Genomic DNA, 25,979 nt, shown 5'->3' on the forward strand with positions numbered 1-25,979 from the left:
ATAGATAGATAGATAGATAGATAGTGTCCCGATTCGTGATTGAGGTGAGAGACAAACGACCGCAGAGTCCAAGTGCGTCAAACAATGATTTTATTACACACGTGTGGGGGATGACCACTGTCACACAATCAGCGTCGATCTCCCCCGAGCAATACACCAGCAGTTGTTTTATAATATCAGGGTATCAGGAAATATAACGCCCCTTGTGCGTCAAAGCAGATGGATAGATAGATAGATAGATAGATAGATAGATAGATAGATAGATAGATAGATAGATAGATAGATGGATGGATGGATGGATGGATGGATGGATGGATAGATAGATAGATAGATAGATAGATAGATAGATAGATAGATAGATAGATAGTGTCAATGGAAAATTGTATTTAGTAGTCAGTATAATCTTTTAATGATGTAAGTTTGCATATGGTAGAATACTGCATGTAATCATTTGTGTTTAGAAGTATATAGTTGGTGGCATATTGAAAGAATGTCTCATCCTAGGAGATCTGTAACATTCCAGGGTGTTCTGGCTTCACCCCCACATCCTAGGAGTATGGGAGAGGTCGTACCTTGTCTTATTGTTTTACGGTACTGACATAACGTAGCTATGTCAGTTTTAGTCTAAGTGCCTTTTTACATATAGATGAACTGTTGGACTTTCCAGACCAGCAGGTTAAGGGAAGTCGTTTATGTCACACTCTGACACACACACACACACACACACACACACACACACACACACACACACACACACACACCTCCACATTCCAATGTAAGGAACAAACGCTCACTGAAGCATATAAATAAAGAGCAGGGCAGTCCTCAGTGCGAGTCTCAGTTCTGGAGGCTGCCCTTGCTAGCAAGAAATTCTGTGTGTTTCTCTTCTCTGAGTCTCTACTGAAGAAGTGTTTTAGAGTATATCTCTTAACAGATAGATAGATAGATAGATAGATAGATAGATAGATAGATAGATAGATAGATAGACCCTAACTTCAGCATGTTTATGTGCCAAAATTCATTGCATTTATCTTAATGAGAAATGGACAAGTGTGCGTAATAAAGTGGCCAGTGAGCGTAGATAGAGAGAGTGGTGTAACTTCCTTTAACAATGTCATATAAGGTCGTAGAGAAGTATATTTTATATCAGAATCTCAAACACACACACAAATCTACAGTTTTTTGGTGACTGACAGAATTTTTCAATAGCTGTTGTCACAGCAACGGGTGTAAAATACTTATTGTAAAAAGTATTTTACACCCGTGGTCTTTTCTGCCTTCTGTATGTCAGGCTGAAGTTGGCAAACGTGTCAACTCTTTCAGCAGCTTCTTTGTTGTAGAAGATTAGTGTACTATTCCGGATGGAACAATGCTTTAATAGAAAAAAACACATCTTACCTGCAGATGACTAAGTGCGTAGCTACAAAGTGGGATCACTGTGGGTCTTTTTTAGTGAATGATAATGCTTCATGCCAGAAAGATGCACAAATTAGCCCTTTTAGGTTGGAAATGATTCAAGGAAAGTTATACTTACGTCACTGACAACCTTGACAGGGTCTGTGTTGGTTTTATGGTTGCTTTGGAAACCACTCTGCAGTTTGTGTTAGAGGTTGCTTAAGGATACAAACATATTGCAGTTGCAGTTTTACAGCTCCTTTTTTCAGAAACTATAAAACCTCTTCGGGTCAGTGCTACTTGTTCTAATGTTTTAAAGGAATGTTTTTGGTTTGTTTTGGGTTTTTTTTGTTTATTTAATTTCTTTTGGCTGTTTATATCACCCAATGTGAGTAGTTTGTAACTATAAAACAGTGCAAGAGTCCGTGAGTCAGCAATTATTAGCCCAAAGACATGGAAAAATCCATAATCTTACATCAATGTTAAAAAATAAATAAATAAATAAAACACTAAAATCTGAATTAAAATGGCTGAAGACATAAAATATGATCTGGAGATTGATTTCTCTCTAATGACCCCAGGTATTGGAAAAATATCAAACTTAGGGTTAAATTTGAATTCAACAACGTCCAGTTATAAAATAAAAATTCACTTGCTGCAGATGCGTCATTCTCATGTGTAATGTATATAGTCATCTGAAGAGTACCTAAACATTGGTGACTGCATTTGTAAGGGCCCAAGTATTCAAAGGAAATACTGGCAGAAGGTATTATTTTCAACATGTGGGTTTTATTATTCCTGAAAAAGACAAAAATAATTTTAAAAATACATAAACATAATGAACATAAGTGCATTTTAAGAGTGGGATCATAAAAAGTTAACTAAACTAACTGTAATGCACACAACTACACAAAAATAATGGTTAACAAAATAAGACCTTAAAAAATAAGAACCAGCTTAATATGTTTACTAGTGGAGTAAAACATTTTAAATGCAAAGGGTTAAACCAGTGCAGCAATAAATAAATGTGATATAAAGGAATGTAATTCTCCCTCATGCAGTCAGAGTAGGTGTTTGGGTCTATTTTGTTGACCTATCCATTAGAACTAGCTCTGTTCTCTGACTCCGCTTTTACTCAAACCAGGAAGGACTGGAGTAGCTGACATGTAACTCCAGAAAAATAATGAAGGCAACTTGTATAAATCAATGACAAAACAATATAAATCAAATGTTTGCCTGATTATTTGATAGTGAAATCATTATCAAAATATTTTTTTCTACAATTGCTACCTGATTATTTGCAGTATAACTTCAATTGGTGACATAATGGTGACTTCATGATGACATTATGTGCATTTATGTCAGTGATCAGAACATTTTAAATGTTATTAACTTATATGAAACTAGTTTCTCTTAACTTTCTGTACAGAGGCCATGTAACTACAGTCTTACAACCTTTGCAGACCAAGTCACATATATTTCTATATATTCCTTAACATTTAAACCCAGTGACTCACTGAGTAAGGTTACAGACTAATGGGCAAAATGACTCAAAGGAGGAGGAGAGTGAAGTATAGTGTCGATTCAGGTCAGAGTGGCTCAGACAGATCAAGTGTAGCCTTGTCATGTAGTTTCTTGGTGAGGTGAATAATCACATCAAAACTCCCACAATGCTATTGTGCATTGTATACACAAAAGCATTTGCATACTGTTCTATACACAAATGCATATCCATATAGTATTTTTTATGTTTTCTACTAGAAAGACAAAAGTACAAAGGGAAAGAGAAAAGCAGAGAAATAGTCTGATTGATAATGCCATTCATATTACTTTTGTGTATTTAACTGAATCAGGAGATGTTAGTCACCTAAAAAGACCCCCCACCCCACCCCACACCCTGCCCCCACCCACCTCCCCAAATATGATAATAAACCACAGCAACATAACTAACAATATGGCAGCATCAGCAGAGATCGCCTTATTGCCTTAGCATCATGTTCATTTAAATCTCCATTCTATAAAATGCTGATCAGACTTTATGTGTAAAGTGACAAACACAGCACTTCCTGGTAATCTATGCAGGAAACCCATTGTTAGCAATGAGAGCGAGCAGTTTGAGATGTGTGAGGAGATCTTCTGGTTCAGCTGTTCACTCTCTCTCAGACAAGTAAACATATTATATACACTAAATACGTTTCACATGAATCAGTGGTAATTGTGCAGAAATTCATTTCACTGTAGTTGTGCAGCTTCCAATCCATATGTTTGTCCAAATTATATCCTAAAGCCTCAGCAATATTGCTTTATAAAACTTTCATGCCCATAAGACCCCTTTGAACTGAAATCAACTGAGCAGTGTTTGCATCCTCCATTCTTGTAATCTTCTAATGTTGGTGAACAAAGCTCAGCAGGATTTCCCGGCGAGATTCTGATTTCTTCACATCCACAATATCCTTTCTTTCTTTATACTCAGTAAACACATTGAGCCACCGTTCATTTTTCATGTATAGCATCCGATATGCTTGTCCTAACCATTTCGCTTGGAAGAATATGAGTGTTATGTAAAAATAAGGTGCAGCAAATCTATTATTACCAGCACCCTGTGAGTGCCATCTACAGTCTGCAACAAAACACTGCAGTTGTACCAAGCTGCTGCTATCTGAAGCATGGTATGATTACCAGCAGTGACAGTGTGGACAGGGTTGTTTACACCTAATGAGTCTGTGCATCTATGCATGTTGATTATCGCAGCAAAATATGGGCCTGGAGATGACTACAACAGCAGTAAATATCAAAAAGTTAGGTGTGGTTAGTGGTATATGTCTGTGGACAGATTTTTTTCCAAGACACAGTCATACAAAAACATGTGGCTGGGATCAAAATAGAGGTCAAGTTTACAGATCAATGTGGTTTGACCCAAGGGTAATGATTAAAGGATACTGGAACTATGGGGTGAAAGGGTTCCGTGGCCTTTTTCCACAAAACATGGTTGAATATCCAGTCTCTTTAATATTCAGTATGTAATTAGCTATTTAAAGTAAGTTTACATTTTACATATCATTATCCTGGGGGCCTGCTCATTGGTGTCACAGGTCACTCCATCCATATGGACTGGAGCTCCAACCATAGGTTGTATATGAAAGATAGAAGCCTGATAATTAATGATAAGAAACAGACAAGTCAAAAGCTAAAATTATTACCACCACCACACTCACCAAAACAAAGGCACAATTGTTCTCTAGTGGTGTGTATCATGCAGTACTGTAGTGCTCCAAAAGCATCAACACCTCTAATCTGGTTGAAAGATGACATGACTCAGATGGGTACAGTTGCATGTGTCAGTACATGAAGATCATAAATTTAAGCTACAACAATATGAAATGTTTTAACAACAAATAAAAGCTCAACCTGCATAGTTGTGATGGAGGAAGAAATTAGCTAATGTGATTTTCCCCCTATCACTGTGTCTTAGCCTACTTTATCCCTGGGTTAGCACTTGTTTTAAGGTGTAGCTCCAGAATGTGCTGCACTTTAAATGCTTATAGAAATAGTACGGCACTTTTAGCAACCCTATGAAGTATTTATTTTTAAAGTATTCCCCAATTACTTTTAAATAGAGCAAGGATTTTTTTTAAACATTTAGCCTCACTGATGCTAACAGTCAATTGTGTATTTTTTGGGGGGGATGACAGCCTGCAGTCATTTGAGTTTTCAACAAGTCTCCCACACGTCTCCTGAGCAATCCCAGCCCACTCTTTTTTCGTCAAATCCCCCAGATTTAGTGGTTCTCTGGCATGGACCTCAACCTTCACTTCACCCCACAGATAAATAAGTCAGGGCTTTGTGCAGGGCTGTCAGTAATGTTCACTCTGGTCTTCTCGAGGCTGTTCTTCACCGGGAGCGACATATGTTTTGGGTCACTGTCATGTTGGAAGACAAAGCAATGACAAATGTAAGTAGCGTCTCTATGCCCAGAGAGCTCTCGCTTCATCTCATCTGACCAAAAGCACTTGGGAAAATTTTGACAAAACCTTTACATTTCCTAGCACGGCTACAAATTTTATTGAGCCACAACACTCACTACTACGTAACCAATTCAGCAAATAAAGATGCAACGGAACAATTTGTATTGAACACAAGTGCTTTTTTATTGCAAGTATTTATTGGTACCTCAAATGGTTCCCATGCCAGTCACTGAACAGAAACCGGTCCAAGGTACTGAATGTGACAGTTGGGCTGCTGGTCAGGGGCAATTTAAGTTTTACATATTTACATTAAAAGGTGGAACTGTTACAAATACTGAACTAAACTCATGGCAATGCAAAATTAAAGCTCGTCCCCATATCCCTCTGAAAGTTACACTAAAGACATCATTAGCATAGCAATAAAGGCACTCTGCTGTTTGTTATCCACATACTGATCTTAAATAAGAGAAGTTCACTTCTGGGACTATTACAGTAAGACTGATGATAGAGTTGATATTTTAAAAGAAACAATAAATGGGAATTTCAATTTGTTAAATGCACAATTTACCAGGCAAACGACAACAGAAGGCTAACGCACTTCATATATTAAACTGACTTAAATTAGAAATCTAAAAAAAGCAGCATGTCAAGAAAAAAAAAGCAGGCATTCTTTACACAAGGTTCTACGCAACAACGCATACAATACAGCACTTTGAATTCAAGGCCCACGGGTCTTTCCATTACAAAGGAATACACACTCATTATAGCACACTGCTTCAGCACAATGAGGAAGAACAGAAAATAAGAAAAAATAAAACATGGAGGCCTTGAATCTTAATGTCACCTTAGACACCCTAGCTGACTTTTTTTGTGTGAGATATTTCAGTATAAACCTGGTGCCAAAATCAAAAAGTCAGAAAATACAAACAGGTGGAAAAACACCACTGTAGTAAAAGTGTATTATTCAAATATATTAAAGCCTAAATGATTTAAACCCTGTTACTTGGATAATACATTTTACATGTTTGTATATTATGAAACTGTCCAATCTTTTTTGAAGCAAGTTGCTGAAATCAAATCAATTCTGTAGGCTTTCACTTACAGCTATTTTGGAAACGAGGCTTCAACATTTATGAGCATTTGTCTCATTTTCCTCCTCTTTGGTTTAACGTGTCCGTCACAAATTTACTAAACGTCAATAAACACATCCTGTCAGGCACAATATGTGACTGTTATAAGCTAGAAAAGGCTATCGAGTAGACATGAGCTCTTAGTGCAGTCCCTTATTAATTTACCAGCCAACTAAGGACCTCAAAGTTGAAAAGACAAAAAATAAACTTGAAATTGATATTGAGATGCTTTTTGGCATCACGATGTCCAAATAGATTCTATAATTAAAAATTTTAAAAAATTAAAACTTGTTTACCTCAAACAAGCAAAAGTTAGAATTTTAACTGGTAATAGCAGTTTTACACAAGTCAATAAATAATTAGAACGAAAAATCTGCAAAACCTTTAAAAGTCTCGTGCCATTTCAAATGTTGGCTTTATTTCATTTATTGATACTGACTTTTTATAGCCTGACAGTTATGTGAAGTCTTTAATTATATATTTTTTTCTATTTAATGTGCTTATGTTGACTTAAAAAATGCAAACGCCTAATGTTTTTTTTTGTTGTTGTTAAGTAACCAAAATTATAAACCAAGTTGCATAGGTATTCACCTTGGGATTTTTAATCACAACTTTTTCGTCACTACTATTGCATCCATTTTCACTTGTTAAGTTTAATTTAGGATAAAAGCAATGTAATGGACAAATCTTAAAGAACATAGCAATAAGCCACACTTACATGCCATATACAGCAAAACAGAAAAATACAGTTTACAATAAACTGGAATCCAACCCAATAAAGCTGCATTACTGTTTTACTGGATTATATATTGAGCAACTCATGTTTGTGAAATGTATGGAGGATATGGTTGTTCTCTGTTACAGTCACCTATACCAGGGAAAACAGTGGCTGAGAGACTGTGACAAAAAAAAATTAATTGAAGCCACATGCAATAAACTTGTGGTCTTGTTGCCTTTGTAACGGTTGCTTCAACCAGATGCAGTAAGTTGCCATTTTTAAAGCAACTTTCGTTGGGGTCAAGTTGGCACGCAATAAATCGCCAAAAAGAGAAAATCTGTTGCCAACTACATACACAGAAATTCACATTAACTACTTACATTCAGAGTCAAGCCAGAACCTCACAGATATGAAACACAGATTCCTCCAAAAATAGTGACATAGTTTCTGTAGGACAGTAATTTAACTGCAAAATAGCATGGGTTCTTGACAACCTATCGAGTCCCGTAATGCAAAACGATGCAAGGCAGAAAGACTGACTCAGAACGATTGGGATATGTTTGCAGTCTGCATTTATAAATTAAATGGCAGATATTTGTCAGTCTTTGCTAATCTAAGAGTGACTGCAGTCAGTCCAACTCAAATCATGACTGCTTGGCCCTGTTCAAATGGCAGAGGAGATCTAAAGTGGTCACCCACAGGTTGAGGGTGTTACACATTAAACCACTGGTGGCTTGTGGCCATAACTACTTGCAGTCCAACAGCAAACAAATTCAGTGCAATCAAACTGTTGCAAGAAGGTTGCCATCCTACTTTTACTCATGTGTGACTGAGCTATAAGACAGACATTATAATCTGTTCTGTATTGGACTTTTTAAATATATTTTTAAATACATTAATAAAATGTGACATTCCTACACTGGGTTGCAAGAATGGGTTCTTTAGAAGGTCTACACCGAGTCAGTAGTATATAATATAACGAACAAGCAGTCTGATTTAATGCCTCTAAATAAAGTTCTGAGAAGTGAAGTATTAAAAGCACTTTGAAAGTCACAAACCTTAGCGTCCAGAGGGCTCTTACAATTAATGAAAAAAAGCAAGCAAGAATCAGCCCTATCGAGGATTCGGATCGTCTTCACGAGGGGCAACGCTTCAGCTTTAATTAGGTTTAAAAGTAGCAATTTAAATACTTAAATAGATAGAAAATTTTTGCTGTATTTTAACACAAACTGTACACATCTGGTATCAATACATATAAAAATTACAAGTGCAGTTATTTTAGAAAGGAAACCCTTTGATAAGTCATTATCAAAAATACGTAGCATTAGTAGCACTTTTTGTTTTTGTTTTCTAGTAAACTTTACAATGCTACATTACACTCCAAAAAGAAAATGAGATTTTTCTTCTTCAAGTCCAACTTCACTGCAGCCGTGATACAGAAGTCAATGACCACTACTATAATCTTCTGACTCTGGATCCACCTTTTTTCTCGCCTCCTTGTCCATTCTCCTTTGTAAAGCACTTCCTCTTCACCATCCACTTGCTCCTCAGTCCATAATACGCTGGCTACTCGGCTCTCTCCTCTTTAAAATTTAGTCAACTTTTTCTACTTTGCCAATGATCTTCTCCTCAAAGATGGGCAGGATAGCGTCATCTTCACGTACCTCTTCAAACACCACCCCACAGTCAAACTCATCGCTTACCTTCTTGAAATAATACCTAAAAAGAGAAAAAATAATAATACAAGGTCAACTTGACTTTCTTTGATACCAGAAGACACCCCACATGTAACCCAGTAGCACCGTGAGTCTCACCTGTAATTTCCTTTCTTTGTTAGCAGTTCTTTGAACTGGCCCAGCGTGACAACCCTCCCTTTGACAGAAGTCCTGTAAGGTATCAGCTCCTCACAGAAGTAGTACGCCACAGTAATGTTTTCACATGGCTGCTTTTTAGTAGCTTTATGTCTGAAAAGAGTAAAGAGAGGATTTTTTTTTTAGAACATTTGAAGTTCTCTCATGTCCAAAGCTATGTAAAACATTTTTCACTTAAAAGACACACAGAGGGAAAAAAAAGTCTACTTTGAATAGAGTTTGCTGAGACTTAGAGCAGTGACAATTGTAAGTTACTCAAAAAATCACAACAATAGATGGAAGAACAGGGGAAAAAAAGACTAATTGAATTCATGGACTGGAAAGGAGGTTTACATTTGTACGATTGTATAACTTGATTCAAGTTATAGCCTGTGATTTCATGATGAATCAAGGCCAATAATCACAGCTGAGAGATGTCAATGAATAAACAGCTATCATTAGTCAACACGTTACTGTAGGAGCGCATTTACATAGCATCGCATCCATCTGGCCTCTAACAGATGGCAAAATGCAGGTGGCCGTTTTTCCATCGATCTAAACACACAGCTTTCATTATAGGATACATACATTGGTTTTGATGCATTCATATTAATACGTCTCTGCCACATGATTTTCTCTTTTCTGCAAGAATTGCAGATGCAAATTAAGCCAGATATTCACAATTTGCTTCCAAAATCCTCATCCTTGTGAGTCACAGCTGGTCATGCAAACACGACACACATGCTTTTGGATTCAGTGTCACATTTACCAAAGATGTCATTATCCACCTCAAACATGCTCCCTCAAGTAAACATCCATAAATCTAGTTATAAATCACAGAAAGATTAGAGAGAAGATACTTATGACTCCAGAATTTCTGTGAGAACCAAGCCTTTAAGCTTCTTTAATAAGACACTTCAAATAATCTAATAACAGTACACAGCACAGAGAGCATAAAAGCTTCCGAGTCTCAAAAGTGAAGTAATCTGTAGAAATCTGAGGCAAAACTGCTCTCAGCTCTGACCTCAGTAAACACTTTCCTGATGAGTTTAGAGCAGAAGTGAAGTCGGGAAGAAGTGAAGAAAGGAGCAAAATGTAAAATGAGCATCATCAAGGTGCATTTCAGTGATATTGGAGACTGCAAAGCTGACTGCAGAATTTATTAAATTGGGAGCTGCCTAAGGTGATTCCAGTCACCATTTTCCACCGTGGAGGACAAAAGATAACAAACGTGTCCAGGCCTTAAACCTCATGTGTGTTCTCCATAATAGGAGAAAATGCATAAAAACACTTCCTTGAAAGCAACTTAATTTATAATACTAAATATTACATAAAATAAACTATATACAAAGTGTCTTTGAATGGCAGAGATGCGGGAATATCTGCATGTAGCACAGAGCAGTGGCTCAGTGTCTAAATGAGTCTAAAAGGCCTGAATGTGCACTTGAAGCCATTTATAATTCTTAACTTGTTTGATCTGCTGCTCACCACAAACAAGCACAAGCAGACATTTTGGACTTTTAACCCTCCCTTGTAGCCATTCATACTACACAAAGTAATTAAACAATAAATAATCAAATGACAGAATAGTTTCTGCTTTTCACTTTCTACTGTAGACATTTTTTTACGACTACAGCTGAAAAAAGGACAGTCTGGGCAATGAGCTAACAGAACTTGTTTTGTAATTTTACACATTTATTTCTTACAATTTAAGTCCAAAGAGTCATGCTGACAGATTTCTTTCTTTGTCGCAGGAGCCTTTTCGTTATCGTGTAGAAAAACGGACATGGAATTTCTTTACACTGACAGGAAGGCGGAGTTTCACTGGTCCGGCCCACTTAAGATCAAAGTGGGCTGTATGTGTCCCGCAATGTAAAATGAGTTTGACACCTCAGGTTTAGAGGCTCCGTCATTTTGGGTCACAGTGAATAAAGTTCATTTTGTAAAATACGGCCCATCTAAAAGGACTGGTGGATTCTCCAGTTTATGCTCATGTGCTAATGAATCGTGAATAACAAGTTCAGTTTCAAAATATTAAGACGGTGATGACAAAAACGCTTTCAAAGAAAATAAGTGACAACAGTGGCTACGCCCAGCTTTTATACTGCCAGTGATGCAGGGTTTCCAGTATACGCCCCAGCCCACAGCTGTCTCACCAAAAGTATCAGAAATTATATATTTATAACTTCGAATTATATATAATTATAATTCCTAAATACTATTATTATTATTATCCTATTGTCCTTCATATTTTCTGTATTCCAATTTTGCTGTCATCTTTAAGTAATTTTTTAGAGGTGCATACTCGAGTTACGGAAAGGTCCGGTCAGTAAACGAATGCCAGACCTCGCAAATCTAACAGGAGATTCAGGAGGTGGTGTCACGTAATCTTTATTTCATCTGCAGTTCTCATGCTCTTCCTCATCTGGTAAGCAGCTATCAGGCAGTCAGACATCAAACAGAAATACGTGTTTCTCAAATAACATCAAAAACAGATCCTTTTTGTAACACTCTAGCTAGTCTGCCGCTCGGGGAACACAGAAAACATACACTCCTACTTCCTTTGTGATCTAATTTTTTTTTGGTCTTCACAGAAACTAATCACCAAGAAATCTGATGATCTCAGCCTTCAAGTCTGATCAATTTATTTATGAGCAGTTGAGGAAATGATAAACCTTAGATCATGAAAATATTCTTCCAATTGGCTGCCACATAAAGTTAACAGTAAAACCATTGTTATTAAATCAGTAACAATCCTGCAAAAGGGCAGTACTGCAGGAAAGTGCTATTTGTCCATTATTTTCCACTGACTTAACATGTCGCACACAATGTTAAAAGCTATTTGTGGAACACAGTGGATGTACTCGGGCTCGGAGAGCTCGCTGTCTGAAACTGCAGGTACAACGCTGAGCTGAGGGAACTGTGCGGGCCTGACTGCTGTGCGACCCCTCTGGATCACCTCCAGCACATACCTGAGAGACCAAAAAACCCCAGTGGTTAGACACAGACCAGCTTAAAAAAAAGAAGAAAAAAAAGAGGTGCACGGGCTAAAGATTTTCACTAGATAACAGGGAAAGGGCTGGCTTTCTCTTTTGTGGCTTAACTAATATATATAAATTACGATCGGTGACATTCAAACCCTTTTCAAACTGTTTACACAAGCTTGTCTGTGCCTTTTAAATCTCTTTGTATTTCACAATATATTTGAGATTTCTATCTGCTGACAGCCAGCAATGACTTAGCTCCCAGAGCTGAAGAGGGGAGCAATTGTCACAAGTACGACAGAGCAGGGTACAGATATGGCAGAATATTATATTCTTTGGAAAAACTGAAGAACTAAACAAGTGGACATGAGTCATATCTGTTCTTTTACCTTTGCTTAGGCTGCAATGTTCCGGACTTCATCTTCTCCTCCTCGAGTCGCCGGCAAACCTCCTCCAGCTGAATGAGGGGGCTGGGAGCTGGGTTGGGCGGCATGGTGGGATCCTGGATGAAAGGGTGAGACGGCTGCACACTGTTCCGCAGCTGGCCACTGATGCACGGATGCATCGACCCTGTTGAGCCGAGGCGGGATCCTTCATGTCCAACAGTCCTTTTGGACCCAGTGGTGCTCCTATGATAAAAAACATATCAGCAATTTATTTAATAAAATAAAGAAACATGCTTATTTTAGCATATTTTAGCTTTACTTGTGCACTGGTGACGTAGCGGCATGAGCACATGTCTAAAATGTTTTAGTTTTATTTAATTTAAAAAAAGGAAAAAAAATTATGTTTTCTAATAAAAGGTCATCACTGACCCATATGGGCTTCTCTTATGCTGAACCATTTCTTTCTGTCCTTCCATCAGCCACAAAAGGATCTTCTGGTTTTTCTCCATCTCCTCTCCAGGCCCCAGCATGTCATAAGGCCGCAATTCCTCACCTCTCTTTGATGCTCTTTTACACTGTGTGCCACCTCTCCCGCTGCAAAATAGAAAATAAATAACTGATAAGTAGAAAACAACAGGTATTTTTCATGTGTGAATTCAGTTTTTCTTAGTTTGTTCCTTACATGTACCCTGCATAGTCCATGGGGTTGGATCCCATGCCGTCTGCATAGCTGCGAGACTTTGATCCGTAATGACTTGACTCGATGCTCCAGGGAAAGCTCCCATGCACGTGCGTGACTAAATCAGCCTCCACCTGCTCTTTGGGCTTGCCCACGCTTGTGTGGTGGCTATGGTGTTTGTGGTGGTACAAGTGACTAGTTTCTCCCTTGAAACCGTGCCTGGATGCATGTTTACCCTGGCCTGGCATCCCAATCCCTTTTATCCCTGGGAAACCGTCTGGTGAGCGCAACTTTGGAGAATGACGGCCGGTTCCCGGCGACTGGCAGCCCGGGGTCTTCATGACTCGCTGCACGTGGTCGTCCAAGATGCTCTCTGGGTTTTCTTCATGAGCATCTCCGACAAAAGGAGCGCTGTAGGTGTTGTCAGCATAGCGGGGGTTGTAATTCTGTGAATAAGCACCAGGGGGGAACCTGTGACTGGATAATGATGTTGCTGTGGCCATCATGACTTCGTCAGCCTCCTCTTCCTTTAGCACAAACACATATACGCACAATGTAAAAGATAAAACCTTGAAATAAAAATCTAAATAAAGATAAACACAACATATAACACAAAGAAAACACAAAAAAGGCTAACCTAATTTATAAATAATGTATATATACTCGTAGCATGGGTTACAATGAATGTTTAAATCATATAGCAAAGAAATACAAAATATGTAAACGTGCATTTTATTTATTCACCAGCTGTGTTCCATGTGCACTATCAGCACAACTGATGCTATTCCAGCAGGCTGCAGCTGCAGTACTTATTTCAACCTGAAGATGGCAGGTTTAACCTTAAGTTGAAATGTGTGTTCTCCTTCTTAATGCAGCAGTTTGGAGACAATCTATGAATACAACCGTTTCAGCATCCAAATAGCATATTTCTGTGGCTTCGTGTCATGACAAGCAGAACTGCTACAGCTCAAGCGCTAACTGACTGGGACAAAACTCTCTGACAGACTCGTCTCCAGGGGGATTTAAAGGGTGGGGTGCTGCAGGCTTTCATAATAGGTTTTGATAAGCAGGCACTGTAGGAAGTGCAGGACGTGCAATGTTAAACGGAAAGAGTGAACGGAGAATGCCAGTCAATAACTGCATGGTCATGTTGTTATTCCTATATGGCCCAGGATCTCACGCCTCTGTTAACAGAAATACTTTATTCTAAATGAAATACTGACACATAACAAACCATCATAACACATTACTAGATTTTTTTAATGTAAACTTCTAGGAGTGTAATGTCTCTAGAAATCCACACTTGAGCTCAAGCATTTTTATTTGATACTCGTGGTTGAAAAAATAAATCCCTATCAGAGATTATCGATCATGACAGGATCACGAATGATATATAATTTCCCCTCTTCTAACTTGTTTCCACATAATACTTGATGTGAATGATTTTTAAGCTTAGCACTAGCATGCTTCACTACTATACAATAAGGCCCCGTGGCTATTTAAACGAAGCAGCATTAAGCAAAGGGCAGATTTACATGAGCACTTTAAAACTATTTCTCCACCTATTCAAACATGTTGTTTACACCAAACCAAAATGAGCACCTATTTACAACAACGGCTCTTGACTTGTGGTTAAAACTGATGACACAGTCATCATGTAGTCCTACTACCCCCTGTAATCTCAACAGTCATGCCAGTAGGTTGTCCAGGGCGACAGTAAAGACCTTAAGCATTCAGTTTCACCCTGATAATAATATATTCATCATAATTCCCCGGGGAAATTTGGATAAAGAGAAAACATTTTATTGTAGGTGGAGAAATGAGCACCATACGCCTTTTATTTTGCCTCCTGTATAAAGTCGGGAACATTTTGGCAGAGAAAGAAGGTAAAGAAGAGAATATGTATATATGGAAATACAGATTTTACTTTTCATTTTTAACCAGCACAAGCTCAAACCTTTAATGCCAGTTATGTCAATAATTAAATCAACCTTCAATAGATCTTCACTTGTAAACATGCCAAACCATCTTTTGAGCGCTGCCTCTGTGCTCGCCATCCTCTTACTCCAACTGTGTGAAAAGGAAACTCAGCCTGTTCCTACATGCAGTTGACTTTCTCATGCCCACGGCTTTCTTAGATGCAGCTGTATTGCAAAATATGACCCATGCAGCCAAGTATTTTTTGGCAACTTTTTAAGTAATTGATGTTTCTTTACATCTCCGCGTTCCATCCGGATATCTGCGATAGCCGAGCCCACAAAATCCACACAGAACAATGAAGAAGAGACGAGCAGATATTTCAAGGAATCAATGAGAGCCCTGCTCACAATCTTTTGCCAATAATTTGCTTACTCCGTACAATAATTACATTATGTGAAGTCCTAATCAAATTTTGTGCAGAATGCATGACGGAGCTGTGGAAAGCTGAAAAGTTGCATTGTCCTGGAATCAGATTTTGGATTTTTTAACAAGATGGCACACCCTTACAAATCTAATTTTATGCTACAGACATCATAACTATATCACATTTTAATGCTTCTGATATCCTCATTTACAAGCTAAAACCCAAGCTCACATTTCCAAAGTATTACTTGATGAATGGCGTCCTCGCCTCCCATTTCCACAGGCCAAACCTTCAGCTGCGTGATGGCACCTTCTTTCCTTTCATAGCTACCCATATAAATTGCCTGCCTTGAGACTTAATACTTGGCACTGTACACTGAGGGAGATTTCATTTGTGGTTTCAGGAACCATTTCATCAACATTCAAGTGACATCAAACAGGCGGCTCACTGTTCCAGGCTTACAAGTGGCGGCATGTGCAGGTGCTCCATCTGATTCACAGACAAAGCCAGATTGCTGACAGGCCAAGGACAGAATTCTCCAAGTGATTCATAATGTTTTTTTATTCCCTATTCAAATGGTTGGCCTCATTAATTTCATTAAGGCCAGGTGGATTTAAGTCTCCTTTGTTACTGAAGACTTAAAGCTCAACGGCCGAGCACACACCTCACAGTCTGGCTCAGAAATAAGCATCGGTAGAATCTACTGTTACACTTCAACCAGCAATCTGCTTTTCAATAAGCTTTCACAATCTATTCAAGTATTCTTTTATTAAAGTAAACCAAACTTAGTAAATTGGGAAAACAGAGCTCTTTGATTTTACCATTTGCACTGTGAGGACTTTAAATTTGATCTTTAAAACCAGCCCTTCATGTTGCAATCACAAACAATCTCTGACTCAAGCTTTGCAAATGAAAAAATGTTTTAAGTTTAGTTCTTTAGGTCACTGTACTGCATTTTTCATTATTAGCTGACATATTACTGATGATATAGCAAATAAAAAAATAATTGTTCCTTTGCCCCAAAGCATTTTTAACTTTAGGAACTCATACTTTAATTTCCCCGATGCCCTCATCACTAAAGTTCTTCAGTTGTGTTACACAGTAGTAGCAATATTCAGCTCCTAACACTTCCTCACATGACTTGAATGTGTAACCAGTAGCTCTGCACTGTTGAGACTATATTAGAGGTCATTCAGTGAAAACGTGGTTCCATTCAGCCTGAACCTCTGTAGAAACTGCTAAAGGATGCTTCTTATTCATATAAATTAGACAGAATTAACAAAATACAGCTTCTGATTGTTCTTTCAATAGTATACGCTTCTTCAGAAAACAGAGAGAACATACCAACTGTACTCTCTTCAGTCGTTCCTCTAGTTTCTCCTGAGCCTCCCTCTCTTTCAGTACACCCTCCAGTCTCCTGATCAGCTCTGCAGCAAACCTTTCTGGCTCCACGTGTATATCCTTTGGAATCCGGTTTGGGCGCTGGAGAAAGAAATGTCAAACTGTAAGCACTGCTGCATTACTGTCAAAGCCACTTCAGCAGTCCCAGGATGTTTTCCCACCTTGGCCTCCAACATCCTTTCAGCAATCACATTAAAGTGCTTAAACATAAGCAGGAAGACTTTAAACTAGATGGTGTTGAGTGTTAAAAACACCAAAGGGATAATAAATTTAAGCATTAGCGAATGTGCCACAACTTTACCACTAAATATCACTAAAGCTGATGGGCTTTTTTTCAGTATGCTTCATTCACTGCTGTAAAATACTCTTAACCTTGCAAGCCTGAGTATTTGCTCAAGACTGATTGGTGTGAACCATGAAAAACCTTAAAATAAGTATTAACAGTAATTATTTCTGAAGATCTGGGTTTGCTCCCCAGCAGTAGGGACTCACCAGTTTGGTAACTGAATCATTTAGTCTTCAATTCAGTTAATAATATTTCATTGACAAGTGTCTTGCCATATTGTACAAAGAACTTTTACAGAAGAATATCAGGGCAGCACAACCTTAAGCTTAGGAGAGGTTGACTAATGGAAAAAGACAATGACAGAAAGAACATAAGTATGAATGGTAAAAATACAAGAAATGACCAGACGTTAATCTTATTGAAGTTTTAAGGCATGAACTAAAAATACTAATGATAATTTTAATGAGCTAAAACTGTTTTGTTGGAATAAAATGGCACAAAATTATTGTTTGTGCTGCTTAAGGAGGTTCTCTGACATAAAAGTAAGATAAGATAACTCTTAATTGTCATTGCACAGTCATACCTCGTACAATAACACAACGAAATTGGAAAACTGTCCCATGTCGGCACTAAACACAAAAAAACACAACACAGTAAACCTTAAAGTGCAAAAAAAGGTATGAATAATAAATTAAAGAATGGATGTTCATTGTGCATTATTGCCCCCCACAAAAATAGCTAATCAGGTCAGCTGTTAGCACTGATTAGGGCTATTGCCCTGTTGTAAAAACTGTCATTGAGTCCATTTGTGTAGTTCATATATTTAACTAACATAAAGATCAAATAACATTTTCTCATAAGCACAGTTATCTTAGAAATACATCACTTACATTATTTTACTTACTTACATTATAATACATATATTTGATAAAGGTGTCTTTGTTTGTGAGGACATAAAGAGATTTAGACCAGATTTAATAACGGCCTCATTCTACAGATATGTGACAAATTCAATTTAAAGCAGGAATGCTTGGTCCCTACAGTGAGGGGGACCCACCAGAGCTGTTATGCTGTGGGAGCATTTTTCTGGCATAGCTGGGCCCAACTAGACCCCTGCTTTTCCGGGTGTTCGTCTTTCATGTCTGTTATGATGGAAGTAGTCTGCTGAATTGAAAGACAGTCATGCGTAGGTCTTGTGGGGGTTGGGATGAGTATCAAAATTATGTAAAACATATGCTACTGCTTTTACCATAGGCATATTTAAACCTTGTTAACCGACTGCAGATTTAACACACCACACCACAGTCACAAAAACTCTAAGTGGAGACTTTGGGAGAACTCTCCAGTAGAGTTCCTGGGACCTCGAGAATTAACACCAATGAGCACTAAAGCTGTTGTGCCAGCATGTATTAGCCCAACACCTTAGAAAGACAGTTAATGTTGTTTTTTGTCCTTTTAAATAAGGTTTTAAATAATATTAAGCACAGCATGATTTCCTTCCACTTTTCCACCACTTCAATTTATTTCCTTGTTTGATTGTTTTTTTAGTGTACCTACCTTTAAGTATTTGTATGTTAATATAATTACATTGTCATTTCAAATAAAATAAATTCTACTGAAATTCTACTTAATTACACAGGAACTGCAACTTTAGTCTTGGGTTGTTTTATAAAGTGTACAATTTCTTCTCCTGTCAGTGTATGCAATTATACTGCAATCTTACCTATTCAAACTGTGCCCCCCGATTTGAATCCAGCAAGTGCAAAAATAACTTGACAAGAGACTCATCTTTAAACATATTTAAAACATAATCTCTGTTTTTTCTTATTAAGAAAAAACTGAAGAGTAATTTGTTAGGGGTAGAGATTTGGGCTCTTCTATATAGTCAATTCTTACATCTTAATGAGAGGCTGGCTGAGGCATTTTAATTTGACGCTTTACTCCAAGGCCTAATTAGAGCTTGAGTTTCCTACCAAGAGAGAGCAGGAGCTGCAGAGGGAGGCATCAGGCTGTCACAGGGAAAGGTTCATGTCTACTAGGCTTCAAGCGCACGCAGCTTAGGAAAGCATCAAGCTGCATTTAGACAGACTACTCTTTCACCATCAGCTATTCTTATACTCCATCACAGGACCCCGCGACACAGCAGAGCTTAAATATGCACATCTCCAATGGCGGAGCAGAGAAAAATAAGCCAGGAACCGACAGCTAAAGGTGTCGAGGCAGAAATGGAGAGAAAAGGGAAATAACCCATGAATAACTCACTGGAATATGAGGTAGTGGCACTAGCCCATTTGCTCTGGCACTTTCATGCATCTCGCGGCGATGCTGCTTGCGGTATCTGTAGGGTGGAACCCCATCTCTGGAATTAAACAAAGACATTTTCATAAAACATGCTCATGAATAAACAACAGAGGCAGCTTTGAAGTTGAAAGCTTTTCACAGAATTTGTGCCTAAAATGAACACCTAGATAGTGATTAATTAGTAAAGCAGGACAGGTATGCTCACAGGCTAATAGTGTCCCTTCTGCACAAGCAGCGTTGCACATTATGGTCACATATCACATGCAGAAGAGTGTAATTTTATATGATATTACTCATTCTGGGTTTTTTTTCCCGTTCTGGAAGTCCTGGATCAGTTAGCTGATAACAGCCTGTAATCCATTCAGCTTCAAAAACATTTTTGTCCAGTTGTGCATGCTTTGAAGCTTCGTTGGCTGAATTCCCCAGTGTCATATCTGCAACTAAAAGTCTTTATTTTGCATATCTTCATTCAAAAGCACACAGCTGGCTATGACTTAAAAACACTGAAATCCAAGTTGCACTAAAATATATACTATTCCCACATATAATAGGATCCTGTCTATTTTATTGGTGAAGGTAAAACTGTCATTCCCCTAAAAGTTGTAACCTGCATAGCCTTTTTTATCTGGTACAACTGTGTGTGAAATGTTTGGATGAAGCCAAAATACATACACACTGCTGTCCGTAAGGGAAATGGTGTCTGCGTCACTGGACATGCTCTGTTGCTCACTGTCATTGGCGCTGGTGGCAGGAGCCATAACATGGCCAGTGTTGACGTAGTAAGGGTTGATTGTCTCCCGACATGGTGCATGCCTGGAAAAATGAGGAGGGAAAAAAGCAGCAAAAAACAGGAAATGCTGAGAAAAGGGTAACAAACAGAAGTAGATATGAAAGGCATCCTCAAGTTTTTTGGATGATTTCTAAGGTAGTTAACATACCAACATAAACAAGATTAGAAATGCTACATCTTGTAAGACACCAGTCTTCAGGCCAAGAATCAGTTGAACTGAGTGCATTAATGAGAAGTCAGTTTTGTTTTGTTTTTTGTGCAGTATAGGCAGCAGTGTGCTGTCTTCACAACTTTGAAGCAAAGAATAAAGGAGCAGAGGACATACAATTTGCATATAAAAACAAATCAATACATGAATGAATATTTGTTGATTGACATTTTATTTTCTTTTTTTTTTTAAACTGAGTAAGCAGGATGGATCTATGTCACTACATTCTGGAGTTTATTTGTTCCTGCTATTTATTTTCTGTAACATACTCGTTTAAATGTTTTCCATCTGTCAGAAAGCTCTATTATGATAACAGAACCTGCAGCTCTTGTAGCTGGATGAAGATTTCTATCTTCAACCACATGAATGAAGATAGGAGAACATGAGAGTCCTTAGATTTAATTCTTCAGATTTGCTTAATTTTTTGCCATCGTTGGCATAAGTGAGATTGGATTTAAGTTCATATAGGCCCACTAATTATACACAACTTAGGTCATTTGCAAATACTATACAGTGTTTTGACAGTTTGACAGTGAGCCTAATACTAGTTTATATCAATCCCCTGACCCCTCCTGACCCCTCGTGCCACCTGACTGCCAGTGATTCATATCTGAAAAATGTCTGGCACAAGGAAGCAGAGGCTTCAAAGGCCATAAACAGCCATTAACTGCGAGTTATGAGTGACTCTGTTTGTTCATACAGTGTAAAAGGTTTTTATCTTTTTTATTTATTTTTTTGCTGCTGTAATATCCTGTCACTCGCACTTCTATCTCTTTGGCATGGCTTACACAAACAGGCTCACAACCAGAGTAAAGTAAGAGCAACAGAGAGCAAGAGAGGCTAGCAACAGCATTTTTGATAGCATTTCAGCATGTAAAATACCCTGTGACTCAAATGCCCTGTGTGCCCTGTGGCTCAAATCAGAGTCACAGGGCATTGGGGCCAATTCCAGCTGTCATAGGGCAAAAGGCAGGGTACAACCTGGACAGACCACCAGTCCACAGCAGGAACACAGAGATGACCATTCACGCTCACATTCACACCTACGGACAATTATAGGATCACCTTACGTGCATGCTTTTGGATAGTCGGGGGAAGCTGGAGTACTTTGGGAGAACACAGGAACTTGGAGAACATGTAAACTCCAGATGGCCTGATCAGGGATCTTATTGCTCTGAGGCAACAGTGCTGACTGCTGCACCATCATGCCATACTCTTCAAATTCAATACCAGAGTATTGGACAGTCAAATGTCAGACACATCCAGATGCAATTTTTCCTCATAGATTTAATGAAATTTAGGGAAACTTCTTTTAAAACCTTTTACATTTTTAGAAAACCTTTCTATAAATTAATTATACATGCAAGACATCAATACTTTCTTTTCAAATTGCAATTTCCTGAAGTCCTTTTTTCCTTGTTAAGAGTACAGAGGGGCCAGAGTTCAAAACAAAATCACTGCACTCAACTTCATTAACATTTAGCTTATAAATATGTTATAATTATGAATAATTAGAACGCCAGGTTAGCAAAGGGCTAGTACAAGTATAAAAATTGCATTCTATCAAAACCTTTAAACTGGTAATTGTGGAGTATGTGGTAACATTTTTGATACAACTGAAAGAAGAAAAGGTGTTATCTGTTTACTGGTTTCTTAACCCACCACCTCTGTTCAATGATGGTCATTCACTGGATACATAGATGCTTTCTTTAAGGCCAGAGTATTTCCGGCCCAATTGTCGCTTTTCTCGCCACTGTAACATTGTCTCAAATTGCAGTATTCTCCTGAATGATAGGTGTCGCAACTCAGATAATACTGGCACATAAATACTGATATACAAGGAAAATAAGCCAAAACCAGAAGCAAAGATTTGACTTTTTCGCAAATTCACAAATTCTCAAGTTTTCAAAAAGTTGCAAAATCTTCCTCTGTATATCTGTAAGTCTCTGAGCTTCTGTGCTGGAATATCATTAAAGTGGCCGTAAAAAACCCGACACGATCGTACACTCGTGTCTTCAACCCAGCTTCGGCGCCCGGTTACAAAAATGGCGAGGTACACGACCTGACTGGCTGAAGCACCACAAAGATTTTGGCATGCAACACACGAAGCTACGTCAAAATCAGCGCACGACACTCGCGATAATGAGCGTAGGGCCATTAGTCGTATCAAACCATCTCTGTCACCGAACACTGAACACTCGTCTCTTCGATACATTCAGGTATAGCTCTCGAAACGTGCATTTCAGCATTCTTTGCCAGCCAGGAAGAAAGCATGGGTGGCACTGGCAGTTCAAGATTTTAACTTGAAAAATGCAATACAGTATCTCAGTATCTCTATCTAACTTACACAATATAAAAATTGTGACTAATATTATTACTCCATGTGCAACTCAACTCTACTTAAGCCTGGTGATTGTTGTGGGGTGGCTTTTAATATTACTCAGAGGCAACAACAACTTTCATTAAAATAACAAATATAGTAAAGTCGTGCCTTTGAAATATAACTTTAACTTTAATGAGAACAAATCTGACTTGTTCACATTGCAAAAATCTCCCAAAACATTAATTAAAGGCTATTCTCTTTCAAGTCATCTCATTTCTTAAAGCTGTTCTGAAAGACTATTTAATGTCTCTTGTTGCCTGTCTCTGAAGAGATCTGACAAAACTGCTGTAAAATTTAGTTTCACAAAAACCCAATGGGTGATGCTTTAAAAATGAAATGCTTTTTTGTAATTCTGGCCAAATGCTTGATTGCTGAAATAATGATGTGGAAATAAGCTCACAACTGTGTTTCAATCACAACTTAAAACCTCTTTATCAGTTGCCGTGTAGATTTTCACCAGCAAATGCCTGAAATGCCTGCGGCAGAAGCTTTTTTTTTTTGTTCCTTTCTATATTTTGGATAAGATTTCAAACATTTATATCCTCCAACAGAGCCTTTTGCATTCTGCAATCTGCAGATATCAGCTAGTAAGAGCCTAGGTGCCCACAGTGAATGAATTTGGAAAGAAAGGGTAGTAGTCATGCTCACGCTATTTAACTGACCAAATGATTATCGGGATTTTTTCAGTCACAGATACATAGTACAGGGCTGTGTTCAATATTGCTGCAACAGAGAACTTTCTATCTGTAAGGTATTCTATGTTCGTCAGCTGATGTAAATTCCTGTCCCCACCATCTTACCGCTGCTACTGCAGGAACAGAGGTCAAACATGGCAACATTTTTGTAGTCTGACAGTGATGCAAATTGAAAATTATACATAACAGCAAATTAGGCAATTGCGTTAAAGTCTTACAATGTAGCTATTTACGTTGTAGCAATAACCGAACAATGCTACAAGTGCTCCTTGTGAGATTTCAACAGTGACGTACACCAAACATGCTTCTGTTGGACATTTTTACTGCAAGAGTCCTTAACCCTCTGCTGAAGTCGTAACCTTAGTTCACACTAAGTTTTAGAAGTTGACTTCCTATCAGCCCTTGTAACAAAGTTTCTGTTTCTAAACTGCTTTTTTTTAATTTAACAGGATTATAATTTCCTTTGCCTTAGAATCATCTAGATCCTGGTCTAAATACTCAGAACCTACCAAAGCCAATAAAATATCACTTCTTTCTGCCAGTCTCTCGACTGCTGTATGTTGGAAAGGTTCCATGCATAAAATATCACTGAGATCTACCCACATATATCCAGGACATTCTAACAAACCCTAAACCAAAGTTTTCTTTCCCTTCATACAGCTCAGAGCTATTAATTATTATCACTATTATGCATATTTAAAAATCAAGGAAAAGATTACCAGCCTATACAAAAAAAGAATAAGAAAGAAATCCAAGTATTGCATCAGTGAAGAGTTGTCTTGTTTGATTAATCAGACTTGGTCTTCTGGGGCATTTCCAGTTCACTCATACAGACATTAGGGCTGTGCGATATGACCAAAATCTCATATCCCGATATAAGAATTCTATCATCCCGATAACGATATAAATCACAAAAATGTAACATTTTCTGTAAATTCTGTGAATCTCGGGCAGCTCGTCTTGCGGGAAGTGTTTCCAGCTGCGCGTCATGTAGCTGGAGTCGAGTGTTTTAACCAAAGCATGAAACTATACATTTTTAGAAAAAAGTTGTAAAGGCCGCCGTTTTCTTTGTGAGTATTTATTACACAGCGTGCTGCGGGGGAAAGCCTGTTCTAACGTTTGAGTCTAAGGTTTATTTTTTAGCACCTGGCGGCTCTTTTTTAATTCTCATCCGTAAATAATCTGCTCTTTCACGTGATTCAGTGTATTTTGAAAAGTCTCAACAGGATCTTGAGCTTTATTGTGAAAGGTTTATGTGGAACATAAACATGCGGACACGCGATGCTGTTACCATCATTGTTGCTAACGACAACCATAAAAACAGGCGCTTGTCCGTCATAGTGTGGTTATATAAAATATAAGAGAAAGAGAGAACTTTAAGAAATTAATATAGCCACTACAGTGACCATCAAAACGATGAAAAAATATTGCCGTAAACAGTTTATTTTGCGACACCACGAAACAAACGATAGCATAAAATGAAACGATAGACGTTTTTATATCGTCATCCGATATATATCGTTATATCGAACAGCCCTAGCAGACATTACCAAATATAACAGCACATAGCTATAGGTAATTTAATAAACCACCAGGTCTGTTCAGCTGTTAACAATGCAATCAGAAATATCAGCGCTGGAATAAATACTGTGAACAACAAGAGCATGTGCAGGAGCATGACAGGCAAACACAAAACAGTACACCTGGACTCAACACTTGACTGGCGCTAAAAAGCCAAGACTTTGTAGACCTGGACATGGGTATGCAGCTGATGTGCTTCAGAATACAAAAAATGAACTTTGTCCCAATTCTACATAACACATTCCACTTTTTATTAGCATATTTTCTTTGACTTTAAGCTGCACTATTGACCACTTAATGTACTGAAAGCTTGCAGCAGATGTGTAAACTGAAAAAAAGATCATATAGGATTGTGCATTCCAACATGTCATATTGTTGTGAAGATTTTAATATTTTTGTGAATTAAAATTCAAAAAGGATCCCTACTTTAAGGATCTATTAACAGCCCTGGCTAACAGTAAAAAAACGTTTGGGAGCTCTAGACTAAATAGTCAAACATGATTTTTGCAATATTTTATTATGGAGCCCTCATATACAGAGGAAAGGGAAGGCAAAGATTACAAACTCCAGGGTCAATGATTTCAGGAGAACTCCTCCTTAAACAAAATCATTGTTTAACTCTTTCAATAGAAAGTCTGTTCCAGTGCCTAAACAAAACACATGATTATTAGAGCGCCCTCACAAGCACCACAGAGATTTCTGCTGCAACCTCCAAACAGTCGGTAATGCAGCCTTATTATCTTCTGAGATTTGTTCACCACCATAAGTGCAAATACTTAAAACTCTCTTCACACACAGTCTTTGCCATCTCCTGAGCTACACTCACAGTCACATCAGCCCAAGTGCTGGTGTGCAGTTTCAGGGCTTTTTTATTTTTCTAATT

The 25,979-nt window shown here is 38.1% G+C and overlaps 1 protein-coding gene across 10 annotated transcripts in view; it reads right to left on the reverse strand.

Annotated features, from left to right (window-relative positions):
• Positions 1 to 5,518: 5,518 nt before the first annotated feature.
• The window catches only part of axin1 (axin 1), a 30,786-nt gene continuing 10,325 nt past the window's right edge, over positions 5,519 to 25,979 (reverse strand). For 8 of the 10 annotated variants that reach the window (XM_084925515.1, XM_084925514.1, XM_084925510.1 and 5 more), the window contains 8 exons: positions 20,112 to 20,252; positions 19,401 to 19,497; positions 16,796 to 16,933; positions 13,111 to 13,634; positions 12,858 to 13,022; positions 12,432 to 12,671; positions 9,023 to 9,172; positions 5,519 to 8,927 (listed from right to left, as the gene is read on the reverse strand). In XM_084925515.1, the coding sequence (XP_084781641.1) occupies positions 8,801 to 8,927; positions 9,023 to 9,172; positions 12,432 to 12,671; positions 12,858 to 13,022; positions 13,111 to 13,634; positions 16,796 to 16,933; positions 19,401 to 19,497; positions 20,112 to 20,252 (1,582 nt within the window). In that variant the 3' untranslated portion in view covers positions 5,519 to 8,800. Of the gene's footprint in view, positions 8,928 to 9,022; positions 9,173 to 11,922; positions 12,031 to 12,431; positions 12,672 to 12,857; positions 13,023 to 13,110; positions 13,635 to 16,795; positions 16,934 to 19,400; positions 19,498 to 20,111; positions 20,253 to 25,979 lie in introns of all 10 variants that reach the window. The other 2 variants (XM_084925519.1, XM_084925518.1) reach the window with 2 other exon arrangements.

Source organism: Perissodus microlepis, chromosome 4, assembly GCF_051167445.1.
Source record: "Perissodus microlepis isolate ML-2025 ecotype Zambia chromosome 4, ASM5116744v1, whole genome shotgun sequence".
Lineage (NCBI taxonomy): Eukaryota > Metazoa > Chordata > Actinopteri > Cichliformes > Cichlidae > Perissodus > Perissodus microlepis.